Genomic DNA, 17,822 nt, shown 5'->3' on the forward strand with positions numbered 1-17,822 from the left:
GATGTACGCACAGTGCAGGTGTCCTCACAGATTGCATCAATCTTGTCTTTGAGGTGGTTGGCAATCTATTGGGCAGTGAGTGAGTTAGTGGGTAGAGGGGCTGGGATGAAGCAGAGAGTTAAAGGTTGAGAAGAGCCGACGGGGACTGGATGACAAAGTATTAATAAGAGATACAAAGTAGGCTTGTTTGGCAGCATGGAGGCAGGAATTGTATTTTAGAAGGGCAGATTTATATATGGTGAAGTCTGGCAGGCATTTGTTTTTACACCACAGTCGTTCAAGAGCACGGCAATGTCTCTCGAGATTTCTAATGTTGTCAGTTTGCCAGGGTTGTAACAGTCGGGGCCTGATTCTGCGTGTGGTTGGAGGAGCAAGTGCATCTAGTGATGATGAGAGTGAACTGTTGTAGACAGAGGTGGAAAGGTCAGCACAGGGGAGAGATTATGTCATATAGGTGGTCAGTAGCAGAATAGAGAAGAGAAGGGTTAAGGTGGCGAAGGTTCCTACAAGTAATTGTTTGCTGCTTGGAGGGACAGGTGGTTGGAAGCAAGGATATAGTGAAACTAATGAGGTTGTGATCAGAGAGAGGAAAGGGGGTGTTTATGAGGTTGCCAGGGTTGCAGAGATGGGAGAATACAAGGTCAAGGGTATTACCACTGGAGTGAGTGGAAGTATGTGTCCATTGGGTTAGGTCAAAAGATGAGGTTAAGTCAAGAAGTTTAGCTGTAGTTGGGTTGTTAACGTGGACAGAAATGTTAACGTCACCAAGAATGATCGTGGGTATTTCACATGAGAGAAAGTAGGGTAGCCAAGCAGCAAAGTCATCAAGAAAGCGCGACACCGGTCCAAGAGGCCGATAAATTGCTGCAATTCTCAGAAAAATAGGAGAAAACAGACGAATACAATGCATCTCAAAAGAAGAGAGAGAAAGAGAGGGAGGGATGGGAAGGACTTGGAAGGTGTATTGTGAGGATAGAAGGAATCCAACTCCACCTCCTTTCTGTCCATTGGGTCTGGGGGAGTGAGTCCAATGGAGACCACCATGGGAGAGGGCAGCAGGAGAAGCTGAGTCCAAATTTTGAAGCCAGGTTTTAGGTTCACCCAAAAACAATTTTTTTTATTGTATAACATTTTATTGAAATTTTTGAAAATACATAACAGAGAAAAGATCAATAGTAGCAAATACATCCATTTGTTATAAGACATAGTTAAAAGATATATTAAACAATATATAATGTTGAAATGAGCACAGTATGTCTGGTTATGTTACTATCATAAACTATATAAGTTTCTGTGGATGCAAAGATCATATAGCTAAAAAAAAAGTAGTATAAGTAATCAAATTATAGAATACTAAAAGGATATGGAGAGCATTAATTTAAACACGGCTAAAAGATAGCTCAGAATTCGAATATGTTGCTAAGAAATTCATGAGGAAAATATGTAAATAAATTTATAGTGGTTTTAAGAAAATATAAAGGCATTATAACTTGTATATAAGGTAAGTTTGGAAAATAGAAGGGGGAGAAAGTAGGTAGGGTCGAGATTAGCTTGTGTGTTTAAAAAAAAAAAAAAAAAAAAAAAAAGGGGGAATTAAGGTCAATTAAAAGGCAACTGTATATTATCAAGATATCATAGTGAGTATTCATGTGAGGATCCTAGTATATGTCGCTGTTGTACGGAAATGTAACCAGCAGGTCCATGTTTGCGTAAATTTAGGTTGTGTTTCTTTCGCCTGGTGGATAAGTTCCTCCATTTCAGCCGTTTTATTTATGCGTATGAACCATTCTTTGAGGGATGGTGGTTCAGTGGATTTCCATCTGTTGGGTATACACATATTCGCTGCCATGATCATGTGCATGGTCAAGGATCTGAGGTATGATCGTGTGGGAGATGGGAAGTGTAATAACATTTGTGCCGGGGAGTATTCAAGAGAAAATGTAGTTACTTGTTGGGTAATGTTATGTACTTCCTTCCAAAATGGTTGGATTTTGGGACATGACCACCATATGTGAATCAAAGATCCAACCTCCATATTGCATCTCCAGCAGAGTGGGGAAGTGGTTGGGTACATGTGATGCAATTTAGATGGTTTTCTATACCATCGAGACAATAACTTGAATGCATTCTCTTGAGCATAAACATTCATAGATCCTTTATGTATCACTGTATAGATATGCGTCCAATTTTTCTCCGTAAGCTTAATGGAAAGATCTTTTTGCCATTTATCTAAGACCCAATTCTCAGAACTGGTTTGGGTAGGGAATAGAAGATTATAACGGAAAGAAATTAAGTGCCTTTGTGGTTCGTTTTTCAGACACATTATTTCAAAGGGGGTTTTAGGTCTCGTCCATTCATAGGTTTTGGCGTTTATGTTTAGAAAATGTCTAATTTGTTGATATGTCTGTGATGAAAAATTAGAGGCATTTAGCTTAAGCAAAAGGATGGCATAAGAAATTGGGCGGTTGGTGTCAAAAAAATGTTCAGCCCGGATCGTGTTGTGTGGCCAATCTGGTAGAAAAGAGGGTTGAATACCGGGTGCGAATGCAGGATTCATCTTAAGCGGAGTCAAGGGTCCCATGATAGAGGAAAGGTTGAATTTGTCACAGAGTTGTTGGAAGGTGTTCAATGTCGGGGATATAACAAAAACAATTTTTTACAACTATGGGACTTTTAGGGTGCTAATGAAGGCATAAAATATGCTACTCAGTAAAATCCAATCATTTATAGTAAAGTCATTAAAACGTAACTAATTTTGATTTCACTATACGCGTTTCAATCCCCAAAGCCTTCTTCCAAAAATTGTACTCCATTATAACCCCCTTTCTGTGAAAATATCCCCCAGAATAAACAAATCTATACTGAAAAGGCCCTGGACAGAGGGTGGCTTAGCCTGTCTGAATCTTCAGAAATATTTCTTTGCTGCACTACTGTCACACGCCCATAACTGGCTAGCCTCAGATTTAACCAATACTGCTGTAGTCCTTGAGGCCACTCATCTTGGTTCTTACGAGGCGCTGAATAATGCTTTATATAGGGGAGCCAGAGCCCCCTATCCTCTCACAATCTCCATGAAGGCGGTGATCAGAGCTTGGCAATTGTTGATCTGTAAACTACAAAGGGACCCTCACACTAGATTTCCTGACACCCCCCCCTGTGGCTCAACCCACATTTACCAGTTTCTGACTATCCCAGACCCATGGTTCTGAGCTACTAGAGGTATCAAAACCTGGAGCATATCTGTATTAGTAACTCCCTTCTGACCTGTGATTCCTTCAAGGAGAAATTCGGGCTCACCAATCTACAGTTCTTTAGATTTCTACAAATTCGCCATGCCTTCGCTACCCAATTTGGTCCCACCCCGGTACTTCTCACCCGGTTTAACTTTGTATCCACATTAAGGGATACTCCTCTGGTCAAACCCACCTCTACCATTTACCAAAGCTTTATTACCTTCAGTCCACTTTGGTCTGGAGGACTTTCTCTCTAGGTGGCAGGGCAAGATCCCGGATCTGGATTCGGAAGACTGGGAGGATGCCTGGGAATATCGTTTCTTACAGTTCATCTCTGTCAGAGATCAGTTGATATAATTTAAACTAAATCATAGATTCTATTTGTCGCCCCAAAGATTATCCTAAATGAACCTGAATTCCTCCTCCAACTGTTGGAAGTGTGATATGGCAAATGCAGACTTCAATCATATGTTGTGGTCCTGTCCCAGAATCCAGTCTTTTTGGGCGGAGGTCACAACCTTCACTGAAACCTTGACCATGATTCATGTACCCCTGAATGTATCAGTTTGCTTGGTCTGGTGGGCTCCTTGGCCCACCGCCGAGCAATCAGAACACTAAAGCCCCGTACACACTATCAGATTGTCTGCTGAGTTTTTCCTTCAGATTTACCAAAACCATATAATATGAGGTCAAACCTTAGGAGTTTCAATGTGTATGCAATCAGGCAGGCCCTTCTAATACATGGTTTTGGTAAATCTGAAGGAAAAACTCAGCAGACAATCTGATAGTGTGTACGGGGCTTAACAGGACTTCTATTATTCTACGCTATGAAGGCTCTACTCATTAAATGGAAACAAACTGAGGTACCTAGTTTGAATACATGCAAATCGCTGATCAACTCAGCAGTGCCACTATACAAAGAGGCCTATCTCGCCAGATGCTGCTCAGCCAAGTTTGACAAAATATGGCGCATATGGTTAGAATCAGACGACATCACAATCACAACACAATAGGCACTGTTCCCGTTAATTGTATATTTCAGCTAAAAGTCTTGAAGCAGTGAAGATCTAATTTTGCCATTATCGTAAGGTTCTCCTAAAGGCGCTATACTCAACCTCAGCAGCTCCTCCCGATGTAGTCACCTGAAATATATGACACACTATCCCCCCCCCCCTGTTCTCTCAATCTTAAAGACATGAGTAGTTTAAGTTATTGAAGTTTATAGATAAGTATAAATGTACAGGATTGTTTTATTGGTTGATACCTCAGCTGGGGTATGCCCAGAGGCTGTGTTATGTAACTTTTTTATTTTTTTGCAAACTCATTAAAAAAATTTTTTTAAAAATACGTGTTTCACAGACATATATTGCACAGCATAAGTATTTAAAAATCCTTTACAGTTTTAATGATTTTACAATAAACAATTGGATTTTAACAGTGTAGCATATTTCATGCATTATTTTGAAAGAAATTGTTTTTGGGTGATTAGTGATTTTAGGGCTGTTGGTATCAATCCTTACAATCCTGTCATCTGGTATATATAATAGGACTGTAATACCAATGCTGTCTAGATATTAGTAAAGGATAATGGCCTATCAGAAGCAAAAAGGCACAAAAAAAGAAGAAAAAACACTTTGTAATGTAGTATTCCAATATTTCTATTGCATTTCAAATCTTACATTTATTTCTGGAACTGTGAGTTAGTCATGAGCTAACTGTTTGGATGAAGCACATTATCATAATGAGCATGAAGTGTTATTCAGAAATATCAATCCACTAGTAACATATTTACCTGGTTATAAGTCTATTATTTGTTAGGGAAACAGTTACACGTTTGTCTTATCGCACCATGTGTCTGTTTCCCACCAAGTGTCATGATTTCTGGAAATAAGTGTGATTGATACAAAGAGTAAACAGCTCGGCATTAAGTTCTAACAAACTAGGGGAATCATTCCTATATACACTATATGTACATATTTATGGCCAAATGTTTGTGGACACCTGACCATCACACCTATATGAGCTTGTTGGAAATCCAATTCCAAAACCATAAGGAGTTGGCTCTCCCTTTAAAAGTCTCAACTCTTTATGGAGGGCTTTCCACAAGATTTGGAAGGTGTTTGGCTAATTTGGTCAAAAGAGCATTAGTTAAGTTAGGCACGGATGTTGCACAAGAAGACATTGCTCAACATCGGCGTTCCACTTCAGTCCAAAGATTTTCAATAGGGTTAAGGTCAGGGCTCTATGCAGGCCACTTGAGTTCCTCCAATTCAAAGCCATCAAATATACATTTATGGAGCTGGCTTTGTGTACCTGAACTCAATAATTTGTAGGGGTGTCCACATACTTGTGTTCATATAGTGTACATATAATAAAAAGTCCCCTCAAAGACCAGTACTACTGTTCTATGAATGAGATGCAATCTGTGAATGAATGGGTTGTTTTAGATATTCCTGGGTAGGAAAAGCCTATCACTCAATGCATACATCCTACTCCCAGGAGGCGTTAGCGTGTTGATACATAGTGCTCTGGACTCTGAAGGGCGATATCATTTTTCTCCATTGTCAGCCTGGCACTTTGAAATGTGTGCTGGCATGTGTTTATATCCCTCCACCTTTTACAGCAGTGGAGCTATGGCTTTTGCTCTCTTACCTGGATGGCAGGCCGGACATGCCATTGCTTATAAATTGGTGATCTCAACTGTTTGAATCCTGCCTTGGATAGACATCCAGCTCCTCAGTCCTCTGCCTTCTCCAGGGGTACTCCTCTGACAAGACTGATACAAGAGTTGGGCTGGGTTGATATCTAGCCAATCCATAATCCGAATACTAAACAATTTTCATGCTTTTCTAAATGTCATGGTACTTTATCTAGGATAGACCTTGGGCTGGGAAGCTCGTGTAGACCCACTTGTCTCTGATTAGACCTATAGACCCTGCAGTGTGTCAGACCACTCTCTAAGGTGCACCTTACAGCATCTCCGCTGGCTACATTACCTAAAGCCCCTTGGAAGTTTAACGCATTCTGGCTAAAGCTATTTCACTCTCATGATGGGATTGAGCGGGGTATTCACAAGTTTTTTACATTCCAGGATCCTTCTGCCTCTTGTGGGAGACAGTGGGAGGTGTTTAAGGCTTATCTCAGGGGACTGTTGATAGTGGAAATAACCAAGGTTAAACGTGCATCCACAGGTGTAAAGGACAAGGTAAATCTCGTGTTCAACTACTGGAGCAACAATATATTGATGATTCCTCTGACTCTGCTAAGGAGGCCTGGCAACCAGCCCAATCTGCCTATGAGTACTTGCTCTCCTCCTTGGCAGAGAAGGAGCTTTTTCTCCAAGCAGGTGTTCTTTGAGAAAAGGGGGAGAAAACTGGTCACCTGTTGGCGAGGATTGCTACCTCTCAGCAATGATCCCCTGCCATAGGAGCGATTAAACCTCGGGCGGGTCCCTTAGTGAGCTCACCAGATATGACTATGCAAGAACTAGCCAGTTTCTATGAAACCCTTTTTCTTCCTGGTACCGCTGAGGAACTTGAAGCTTATCTACAAAGTAAACCTTTCCCTGAACTCACGGTAGCCCAGCGGCGTGGGTTGGATGCTCAAATTACCTTAGAGGAACTCCAGGAGGCAGTTGCCTCCTTTCCTAACTGTAAGGCACCTGCGAAAGATGGGATCTTTTTGCAGAGGGGTACTAGGCAAGGCTGCCCGTTGTCTCCCCTCCTCTTCGTCTTGGCGATTAGGATTAGGTCTAACCCAGATATTGTTGGGTTTTGTTGTGTCATGCAGGAGAAGGCGATGTTGCATGCTGCTAATGTTGGGTGAAACAGATGCCTCCTTGAAGGCAGCTATGGCCACTATTACCGATTTCAGTGGATTCTGTGGATTCCATGTAAATTGGTCAAAGTCTGCATTGTTGCTGTTGGATGGAAATGCCAAGCAAACCATTGCCTCTGTCACCTTATTTAAATATTTGGGGATTCAAGTTACCTCCTGTCCTCTGGATTTTTAATATGTATGATTGAATATTTTACCCCTTCTCCAACGGTTTAGGAATAGAATCCAAACATGGAATACCCTCTGCTTATCTCTTGCAGGGAAGGTGAACTAAAACAAGATGATACTTATGCCACAGCTTCTTTACCTCCTACATAATGCCCCCATGGTAATTCCTTTAAAGATTTTCAGAATAGTTAACTCCCTGTTCTGTATCCTAATCTGGAAGAACCGGCCCCCCAGAATAAAGTTCTGGGGGGCCACTTACTAAGGCCCAAAGATGAAGGTGGATTAGCTCTGCCCAACCCACGGTTGTACTATTTGGCGGCGCATCTGCAACATCTGCTTGGCACTATGCGGGCTGACAGGGTGTCAGATGGCATGGGATGCAGCTTCTCCTAGGCACTGATGCTGTACACTACTCGTAAAAGTCCTATTCCACAGGCGCTGGAAGCACAGGCTTTCGGAAAACTGCACAAACGACATCCGACATATAACCTCATTCAGGTGGTGTGGAACAAAACTAAATACCTTCAAAAGGTAACTGGATATACTGAATTCAGTCCCATCTGGCTAAATGACACATATATGGAGTTGGCTAAACTACAGTCTGGAGCAAAGTTGAAGAAATATGGGGTGACAAATCTTAAGCATTTATTTTTCAATAGGGCACTCTTGTCATTTGCTGCGTTGCAGAATAAGTATAATTTATACCATACTCTATGCATTTTAAATTACATACAGCTTCACCATGCTGTCAAAGCACAAATTAATTCCTCAGAATGGCAGATGTCTGCGACTCCAATATTCAGCCTTATTAGGGATGTGTCAGGGCTGGGCTCAGCCCTTCCGTCTCTAAGCTGGCTTGCCAGCTCCTATCTCTCCACGGTGACTCATCTGTTGATGATATCCTGCTCTTCAGTCCTGCCTACTTAAGCCATCCAGCCCAGATGATCTCTGCCTTGGTCACATCTCTAGTGACGCTCTCCTGTGTTAAAGTCCTGTTAAAGACTTGCTTGGCTGACATTCCTTCTGGCTCCAGATCCTGCTTGCTGTTCTACTACACTCATTTCTGGCTCCCTGAGATTTTGCCTTGTCTGACTATCTGTTCCAGTTTCTGAACTTTGGCTATGTTTTGACCTTTTTTTATTATTATTAAACAAGTGTGATTTAACTGTACTTCTGTCTCAGTCTGATTCATGGTTTCTGACAGGATGCTGATTCATCTAAGTGCTTTATATCACAAAGTTACGCCATGCTCTTACAGTCTTTTTTGAGAGTGAGGGAGAGGTGGGAGTGAGATGTTGGGCATCTGGAGGGGGAGTAATGGGAACAGGCCTTTCAGGTGGTGGATATGTGTTCCTTGAACGTGATGCAAAGATTGACTCAACTGTACATAATATTGATGGTATATTATACTCCTCATAGACTCTAATTGATGAATTTACAATTAGAGTCTACATGTACAAGCTGTAAACGTGATCACAGTGACCTCATTCATTTAATATGGAGATGCCCAAAACTACAATCGTAATGGTCAGGAGTGGTGACTAAAGTCAACTCAGTATTTATACACTTGACGGCGGCAAAATGGTTTGAATATACTGACCAGACGTCATATGACGTCGGCCAGGATGCAACGCAATTTCACGCACTGGGGTGATCGGGGATGACGTTTGTCCCCGGGAAATATTATTATGGAAATATTTCTTACAAAATTTAATTTTCCCAAGAATTGTGGGAAAAAATTACAACTTCAAAAAGCTCACCATGCCTCTTACTAAATACATTTGACTGTCTACTTTCCAAAAAGGGGTCATTTGGGGGTTATTTGTACTTTCCTGAATTGTTAGTGTCTCAAGAAATGAGATAGGCCTTCAGTACATCAGGTGCGACCAGATGTGATCAATTTTCAGTGATTTGCACCCTAACTTGTAGACTCTATAACTTTCACACAGACTAAACATCCATAAATTTGTGTTATTTTTACAAAAGATATGTAGCAGTATACATTTTGGCCCAAATTTATGAAGAAAAATTACTTATTTGCAAAATTTTACAATAGAAAAAAAAAAGTGTTATTTTTCCCAAATTTTCGCTTTTTTCCGCTTATTTCACAAAAAATAACCCAGTGGTGATTAAATATCACCAAAAGAAAGCTCTATTTGTGAGAAAAAAATGATAAAACTTTTGTTCGGATACAGTGTAGCATGACTGAGTAATTATCATTCAAAGTGTGAGAGCACTGAAACCTGAAAATTGATCTGGGCGGGAAGGTAATGCCCTGTATTGAAGTGGTTAAAGTATCTCTTCCATCGGATCCGAGAGTATGCCTTGTCTTGGAGGAAAACGACTGAGAAATTCACACCAGGGAGGCTATACATAAGAGTTCTATTCCAAGCATAGAAATTGATTATAGTTCTCTGGAAATCTGAGGATCCCCCAAAGATAGGGGAATGGGTTAAAAATGTTGGCGAGGTGTTAAGAATGGAGAAGCTTATTTACCAACATAGAGGCAGTACTATGGACACCGTGCTTGGATGTACCAGGGCTTGCCCCCGTGGATCTGACTATGGATAGACTACTTGGGCTTAATGCCAGATAATGTGTTATTTACAGATGTTCTTATATCTACTTGGTCATTATGGTGTAAAGTCATTGGCGAATGTGTTTTTATTGTGTTTGGCATTGTAATATAAAGCTGGCAATGTAAGATGCTATTTCTTTAATAAACATATTTTTTTTATAAAAAAATAAAAATAAAATCTTTGATTGAAGGACAGTCAGTTGATTGATAGATCAACACCCTCCATTTATAGATCCTTTTTTATTCATAGAAGCTGTAGTACAGGCTTTTATGAATGGAGGAGGGGAGATGGAAACGGCAGGCATAGTCTGACACTCTTGATGAGGGCAAATGACAGCTCTGTCAGTTCCATTAATTCCTGTTGTATTGAAGATTATGGCAGCTAGCAGGGTTATGGGGGAATAAATGGAGGACAATTTCAAGGAAACCAGGATCCAGCAGAACAAGGGACACAGTGCATTAATAGTAAGTCATGTACCTTGTGCTAATTATGTTTTTTTTTTTTACTACATATAAGCCGGGTACACATGGGCCAAATGTCGGGAGACAGCGGCCGCTTCAAAAAAAAAAAAAAAAAAGGCCAACATTCGGCCTGTCAGTATGTCCAGCATCCAACCAACTCCCGATCAGCGCTCTCAGCCAATGGAGTGTTCTGAAGGTGGGGCCGCCCCCCTGTCAGAACACAATAGCTCAGCGGGGGAGGTCGCTGAACTAACCTTGTTTTTTTTTCTTTCAATCCGCGGGGTTGAACGAAAGAATAATAATAGTGTGTACCTGACTTTAAGCTTTACCTTTTTGTTAGGTTAGACAGTGTTCAAATCTAGTTTACAGCTGATAATGGGATATGCCAGCACAATACAGACAGTTATGCCCTGTGCACATGGTGTGCAATCAGACTGTGTTGTCGGAAATTCGGATCGTGTGTGGGCTCCATCGGACTTCTTCCGTCGGAATTTCCGACACATAAAGTTTGAGATCTTATGCTAAAATTTTCCGACAACAAAATCCGATCATTTAAATTCCGATCGTGTGTAGATAATTCAGATGCACAAAGTGCAGATGCACTAAGTGCCATGCATGCTCAGAATAAATTCCGAGATGAAAGCTATTGGCTACTGGCCTCTTTACAGTCCCGTCGTACGTGTTGTACGTCACCTCGTTCTCAACGATCGGATTTTCCAAAAACTTTATGCGACAGATCCGACGGATTTTGTCCTCAGAATGTCCATTCGTGTTTACAGGGCATGACAGAGTTAATTATGCTTAACATTAACTACCCAGCCCCCTCTGTATAGCAGAGGAATGCTTCAGTTGTGGAGTTTTCAAAAAAGAGAAAATAAAATATAAGCAGCAAGTTTTAATTTTTTTAACAACATGCAAACGAGAACATGTTACAAATATAAAGTAGGTATTATCCCAATTTGGATTTAAACAGGGAAATACACTTTAAGGGGAAACTACACTGGTTTTAGGTTTATTTAATGTTTTTAAATGTGTTTTATGTCTGCTTTTTACGATATATGCAAATTATTCGTTTTACAAATTCATTTAAAATATAGTACACCCATGACTCAGGACTCAAATTTCTAAAGAAAGTGTACAGCATGAGCTATTTACTTTTAGGCTTTGCACCTGATTGAAAGCCAATAACTCCCACCTGAAAAGCAAAAGCAGGGTAGGGTAATAGGTCACTCTTTTGACTCACTCAGGTCCATATACCTTTTTAGTTTAAGTTACTGAACTCTGTGAACAACATGCTTTTTTGCCCAACATAGTAGCTAAAAGTAGATAGGTAAACAAGTAAAATGAAGTCTACAGTTCCTCCTGCTGGCTGGAAGGGGAAATACAATAATAAGCAACATAAATGTATAATTACATAGTTATTGAGGCTTAAATAAAGACAAATTAAACCAAAACAAAAAGAAACTAAATAACTAAATTGAAAACCTGCATATACAATCCCTAGAGGAGGGCTAATTTTCTCTTAAGGCAATAAGATAATTCCTTAGATCAACAATATCTGGTTTTATTTCTCATAAATGTTATTAGCCTGCCCATTTAATAATTTAAATTAACAGCTTGTGCATTTAGGAATCAATCCAGTTTTTTAAAACAATAAACTGAGCTGGTTAGATCTCGATCCTGAGGGAGTCTATTCCACATTTTCACAGCTCTTACTGTGAAGAACAAAGAGTGCCCTCTTGTCCTTTCTAATGACCTTAAAGTGAATAACTTTGCACCAAGCTCACTATATGGACAACGCATGTATTTATACACAGTGATTATATCCCCCCTTAAATGTTTCTTCTCGAGAGTTAATAAATTAAGTTCAGCTAATCTTTTCTCGTAGCTGAGGTCCTCCATGTACAGTGCCTTGAGAAAGTATTCATGCCCATTAAAATTTTCCACATTTTGTCATGTTACAACCAAAAAAAGTAAATGTATTTTATTGGGATTTTATGTGATAGACCAACACAAAGTGGCACATAATTGTGAGGTGGAAGGAAAACGATAAATTGTTTTCAACATTTTTTACAAATATCTGAAATGCGTGGCGTGCATTTGTATTCAGATCCCTTTACTCCGATTCCCCTAACTAAAATCTAGTGGAACCAATTGCCTTCAGAACCTAATTATTATCACCTGTGTATAATTTAATCTCAGTATAAATACAGCTGTTCTGTAAATCCCTCAGAGATTTATTAGAGAACCTTAGTAAACAAACAGCATCATGAAGGCCAAGGAACACACCAGACAGGTCAGGAATAAAGTTATGGAGAAATTTGAAAGCAGGCAGTGTTAGGTTACCCCGAGCTTTGAACATCTCATGGAGCACTGTTCAAGCCATCATCCAAAAATGGAAAAAAAAAAGCATATGGCACAACTGCAAACCTACAAAGACATGGCCATCCACCTAAACTGACAGGCCGGGCAAGGAGAGCATTAAACAGAGAAGTAGCCAAGAGGCCCATGGTAACTCTGGAGGAGCTGCAAAGATTCATAGCTCAGCTGGGAGAATCTGTCCACGGGACAACTATTAGTCATGTAGCCACAAACCTGGCAAGAAGAAAGCCATTGTTGAAAGAAAGCCATAAGAAGTCCCGTTTGCATTTTGTGAGAAGGCATGTGGGGGACACAGCAAATATGTGGATAAAGTGCTCTGGTCAGATGAGATCAAAATTTAACTTTTTGGCTTAAAAGTAAAATGTTATGTGTGGTAGAAAACTAACACTGCGCATCACTCTGAATAAACCATCCCCATCGTGAAACATGGTGGTGGCAGCATCATGTTGTAGGGATTCTTTTTTTCAGCAGGAACAGGGAAGCTTGGCAAAGTTGATGGGAAGATGGATGAAGCCAAATACAGGGCAATCTTAGAAGAAAACCTGTTAGAGTCTGCAAAAGACTTGAGACTAGGGCAGAGGTTCACCTTCCAGCAGGATAACAGCCCTAAACATACAGCCAGAGCTACAATGGAATGGTTTAGATCAAAGCATATTCATGTGTTAGAATGGCTCAGTCAAAATCCAGACCTAAATCCAATTGAGAATCTGTGGCAAGACTTGAAAATTGCTGTTCACAGACACTTGCAATCCAGTCTGACAGAGCTTGAGCTATTTTGCAAAGAAGAATGGGGAAAAAAGTCACTCTCTAGATGTGCAAAGCTGGCACAGACATACCTAAAATTACTTGCAGCTGTAATTGCAGTGAAAGGCGGTTATAGAAATTATTGACTGGGGGGGGCTGAATAGAAATGCACGCCACACTTTTCACATATTTATTTGTAAAACATTTTGAAAACCATTTATCTTTTTCCTTCACAATTATGTGCCACTTTGTTTTGGTCTATCACATAAAAACCCCAAAAAATACATTCAAGTTTTTAGTTGTAACATGACAAAATGTGGAAAATTTCAAGGGGTATGAATACTTTTTCAAGGAACTGTATCTTATCAGTTTGGTGACCCTTTCTGTGCACACTCTCAGGTTTTCCAAATCTAAACTGCATATTCCAGATGAGGTCTTACTAACACTTTCTACAAGGGCAAGATTTATTTTAAAATGGCTTACTGTATGCCACCAATACCTGCACTGTGCATAACATTAGGCTTGTCCAAACCAATATCGTACAGATAAACAAGTAGGACACTTTAATGCAACTGACAGAAAGCAGCAACATTTCAAGGTCCCTAAGGGTATTTTTCTTAGGCAGCAGTGACGCCATTGCTGCCTGTGAAAGAGGCCCTTAGTAATCTTGACACATCACTTTTTTCTGTTGGTTAACATTAAAACATTCCTGTCTGTATATTCTGTCCATTTATCATGGTGCGCTGGTGATATCTTGGATTGGACTTATGCTTTGGTGGCACCATCCATCATTTCTCCCCCAGCACCATTTCCCAACAGCCTGGTGCCATGAAAGTGAGGATAGAGGATCCAAAAGCTATTCCTTGTGCATGGATTGAGTTTATGAAGTTTCTGTGCTTTTATTTGTTTTAAATTAACAATAACTCATTGGAAGGTACTAAACAAAGTGGTTACTTTCTTTTTCTGTACCTGTCTGATAATCGTTTATGAGTCTAAACACACGATCGGACATTCTGACAACAAAATCCATGGGATTTTTTCCGACGGATGTTGGCTCAAACTTGTCTTGCATACACACGGTCACACAATGTTATCGGAAATTCCGAACGTCAAGAAAGCGGTAACATACGATGAGCCAAGAAAAATGAAGTTCAATAGCCAGTGCGGCTCTTCTGCTTGATTCCGAGCATGCGTAGAACATTGTTTTTTTGGAATTGTGTACACACGATCAGAATTTCCGACAACAGATTTTGTTGTCGGAAAATTTCAGACCCAGATATCAAATTTTGTGTGTCAGAAATTCCGATGGAAAACGTCCGAAAATTCAGCTATGTGTACGCGGCAAAAGAATTACTGCAAAGACCATGGTCCGCAGTGGATAAGTAACCTGAGATTGGGCAAACAGTGTATGTATATTCTATCTTTATGTTTCAAACTTTTTTACTGAATTTGTAGAGTGGATATCAGATATGTTACTTGTAGTTACAATATCAAGGAATATATAGTATATCAAGTCAAAAGAAGTAATTAAATCATTCAAATATCAAGCATAACCAATAAAACTGTTGAAAGTGAACAATTACAATGCAACTGGAAGAAAGAAAATATATAAATTACTCAATTTTTCAATTTAGAAATGAGACTGTAAATAAAAGAAAAGAAGAAAAAGAAAAAAGGGGGGGTTAGGGAATGGGTGTTGTAAGGGGGAAAGGTGGAATGAGAGGGTTGGAGCATGACCGAGATCATATTCCACCTAAGTTGGTTAATATAATATGACATAACATAGGAAGCTATGTTATGAGGCCACCTGCCCATGTTAAAGTCCTCTCCCTAGAGGAGTAAATATCTTTTCACATTATCTTGTCTATTAGGATGGGGTTTTGGTAGGCCTTTTCTGATCTGTGATTTATGGCACCTTGTTCAAATTGTCTAACATAGGAAGCTATAGAGACCATGTTGAGTCGGTAAGATTTTCGCCTACTGACTCAATGTAATCCGGGGTCCCAAATTCTTTGAAAAATATTGGTTCGATCAAGCATAGTGGCAACTAAATTTCTCATTAATGAAATACCATGCTATTTTCATTTTGACTTGTACTATCGTTGGAAATTATTTATGATTATTAATTTAACTGGAATTTAACCACGTTACATCATGAAGGTTGAGTCCCTGACTATATAAGGAAATGAGTATGACACAAAGGTGTAAACACTGGGGGGAAGTACCACTTATACTTTGTCATTTTATGTGATGGATCACTTTTTTCTTTATAGGAGTATGATGTTGAGAAGTTTGGGTTTATACATTATGTAGAAGACTTTAGAACCATATTGCTTCACTGTATATGCGCAGTTTGTTTGAGTATTTGATAATTTACCATTTATAGTTGGGTTTGTGTGGGTTTTAATTTGCATAGCATTGCGCCTGGTTCTTATGATTTTCATTTGGCTTCCAATATTTTATTTAAAGTAAAACTCATAAGTAACCAAGCCGATTTTAATTTACTATGGTCAGACCAATGAAAACTACATTTTTTTCTGACACTATAGGTTACTACATGACTTAAATAAGTGCCATGGCTCTGATGTCCTATTTGTTCATCTGCATCTGTTACGGTTATGTACAAAGTTTTAGAATGTACCTCTTTTTCTTTTTCTTTCAGCTTTGATTTTAGAGCATTTTCCATTTCTTCCTTTTGCTGATGCAGCTGTAAATAGAAATAACAATTTTAATAACAGTTATAACTGACTACCTTTATATGAAGCAGTGACTAGACTTATAAAATATATTTGTAATTGGAAGATGTTTTGTGGTTTAAGGGTCATATTTAAAATGATACTAAATATTTTTATATATGTTTTTGAATGTTATACTTAGATTATTGCATAGAGCGGTTTCTTACTTCCTCTTCTTTAATTCCCGACTAGCACTGTCCACTTCTCCTTCCTCTGGGTGCCAGGTGCTATGGGGGCACCTATGCACATGCGCTCCTGAGATGGGCACACACACAGCACCAGTAAGTAAATTGCCCCCTCTCCTTCCCCACAGAAGTTTGACTGACAGCAACAGCCTATGGCTCCCGCTGCTCTTATTTTCAACTGTGGGATCAGGAAGTGAGAGGAGCAGCTCTGCAGCGTGGACAGCACCGGAGCAGTGAAAGGAGGCTTTTATGTCAATATTAGATTGTATATCCCTGTATGTTGTGGTCGTTCAGGTGTCTATTTAATAGTTTTTTTAAATTTATGCTGAAATTACTGCTTGTGGAAGAGAATTACACATCCTTACCTTACTGTAAAGAACTCTCTACGCAGTTTAAGGTTAAACCGCTTTTCTTCTAATTTTAGTGAATGGCCATGTGTCTTTTTATGTTCCCTTGCGTGGAAAAGTTTTATCTCTATTGTGGGATCACAGTACAGTATTTGTGCATTGAAATCATATCCCCTCTCAAGTGTCTCTTCTCCTGAAAGAATAAGTTCAGTGCTCGTAATCTTTCCTCATAACTAAAAGCCCTCCAGTCCCTTAATTAGCTTTGTTGCACTTCTCTGGACTCTCTCCAGTTCCAGTACATCCTTCCCGAGGACTGGTGCCCAGAACAGGACAGCATACTCCAGGTGCTGCTGGACCAGAGTCTTGTAGAGTGTAAGAAACATAATTTTATCTCTGGAGTTAATTCCCTTTTTAATGCATGCCAATTTTCTGTTGGCTTTGCTTGCAGCAGCCTGGCATTGCATGCCATTGCTGAGCCTGTCGTCTACTAGGACCCCCAGGTCCTTTTCCATCTTAGATTCCCCTAGAGGTTCTCCCCCTAGCGAGTAGATTGCATTATTTTACATTTACATTTTTGGCACCCAAATGCATTATTTTACATTTTTCTACAATAAACCGCATTAGCCATGTAGTTGGCCATCCCATTTGTTTGTTTAGATCTTCTTGCAAGATTTCCACATCCTGCGGAGAAATGATTGCCCTGCTTAGCTTAGTATCATCCACAAATACTGAACTTTAGCTGTTTAGCCCATTCTCCAGATCTTTTATGAATAAATTAAATAGAATTGGTCCCAGGACAGAACCCTGGGGACCCCACTTTTCAAATAAGACCATTCTAAGTACTCCCCCTTTATCTGTCTATGTCTCTGCTGGAGAGAAATGCCCTTTTCCCTGAAAACTCATTTATTCAGGGAAGCCTATCCCACACCCAGCTAACTGTAGCCACCCCCCATTGAATCATTCTCTGCAGCTATGTACCACTCCCTCCCTTTAGAATGTAAGCTCTACGAGCAGGGCCCTCCCATACCTTTTGTTTTGAACTGTACTGTAATTGTGTTGTCCCCCTATACATTGTAAAGTGCTGCGTAAACTGTTGGCGCTATATAAATAGTGTATAATAATAATTTCTGTCCCAGTGACAATGGTAACCA

General features: G+C 39.8%; 1 protein-coding gene across 1 annotated transcript in view; it reads right to left on the reverse strand.

Annotated features, from left to right (window-relative positions):
• The window catches only part of CUNH10orf67 (chromosome unknown C10orf67 homolog), a 197,882-nt gene that overhangs the window by 98,446 nt on the left and 81,614 nt on the right, over window positions 1-17,822 (reverse strand). The window contains exon 9 of the mRNA XM_077490965.1: window positions 16,046-16,111. Coding sequence (XP_077347091.1) covers window positions 16,046-16,111 — 66 coding nt within the window. The remainder of the gene's footprint in view (window positions 1-16,045; window positions 16,112-17,822) is intronic.

The sequence above is a fragment of the Lithobates pipiens genome, unplaced genomic scaffold (assembly GCF_037356315.1).
Source record: "Lithobates pipiens isolate NorthernLeopardFrog02 unplaced genomic scaffold, aLitPip1_a1.2 Scaffold_19, whole genome shotgun sequence".
Lineage (NCBI taxonomy): Eukaryota > Metazoa > Chordata > Amphibia > Anura > Ranidae > Lithobates > Lithobates pipiens.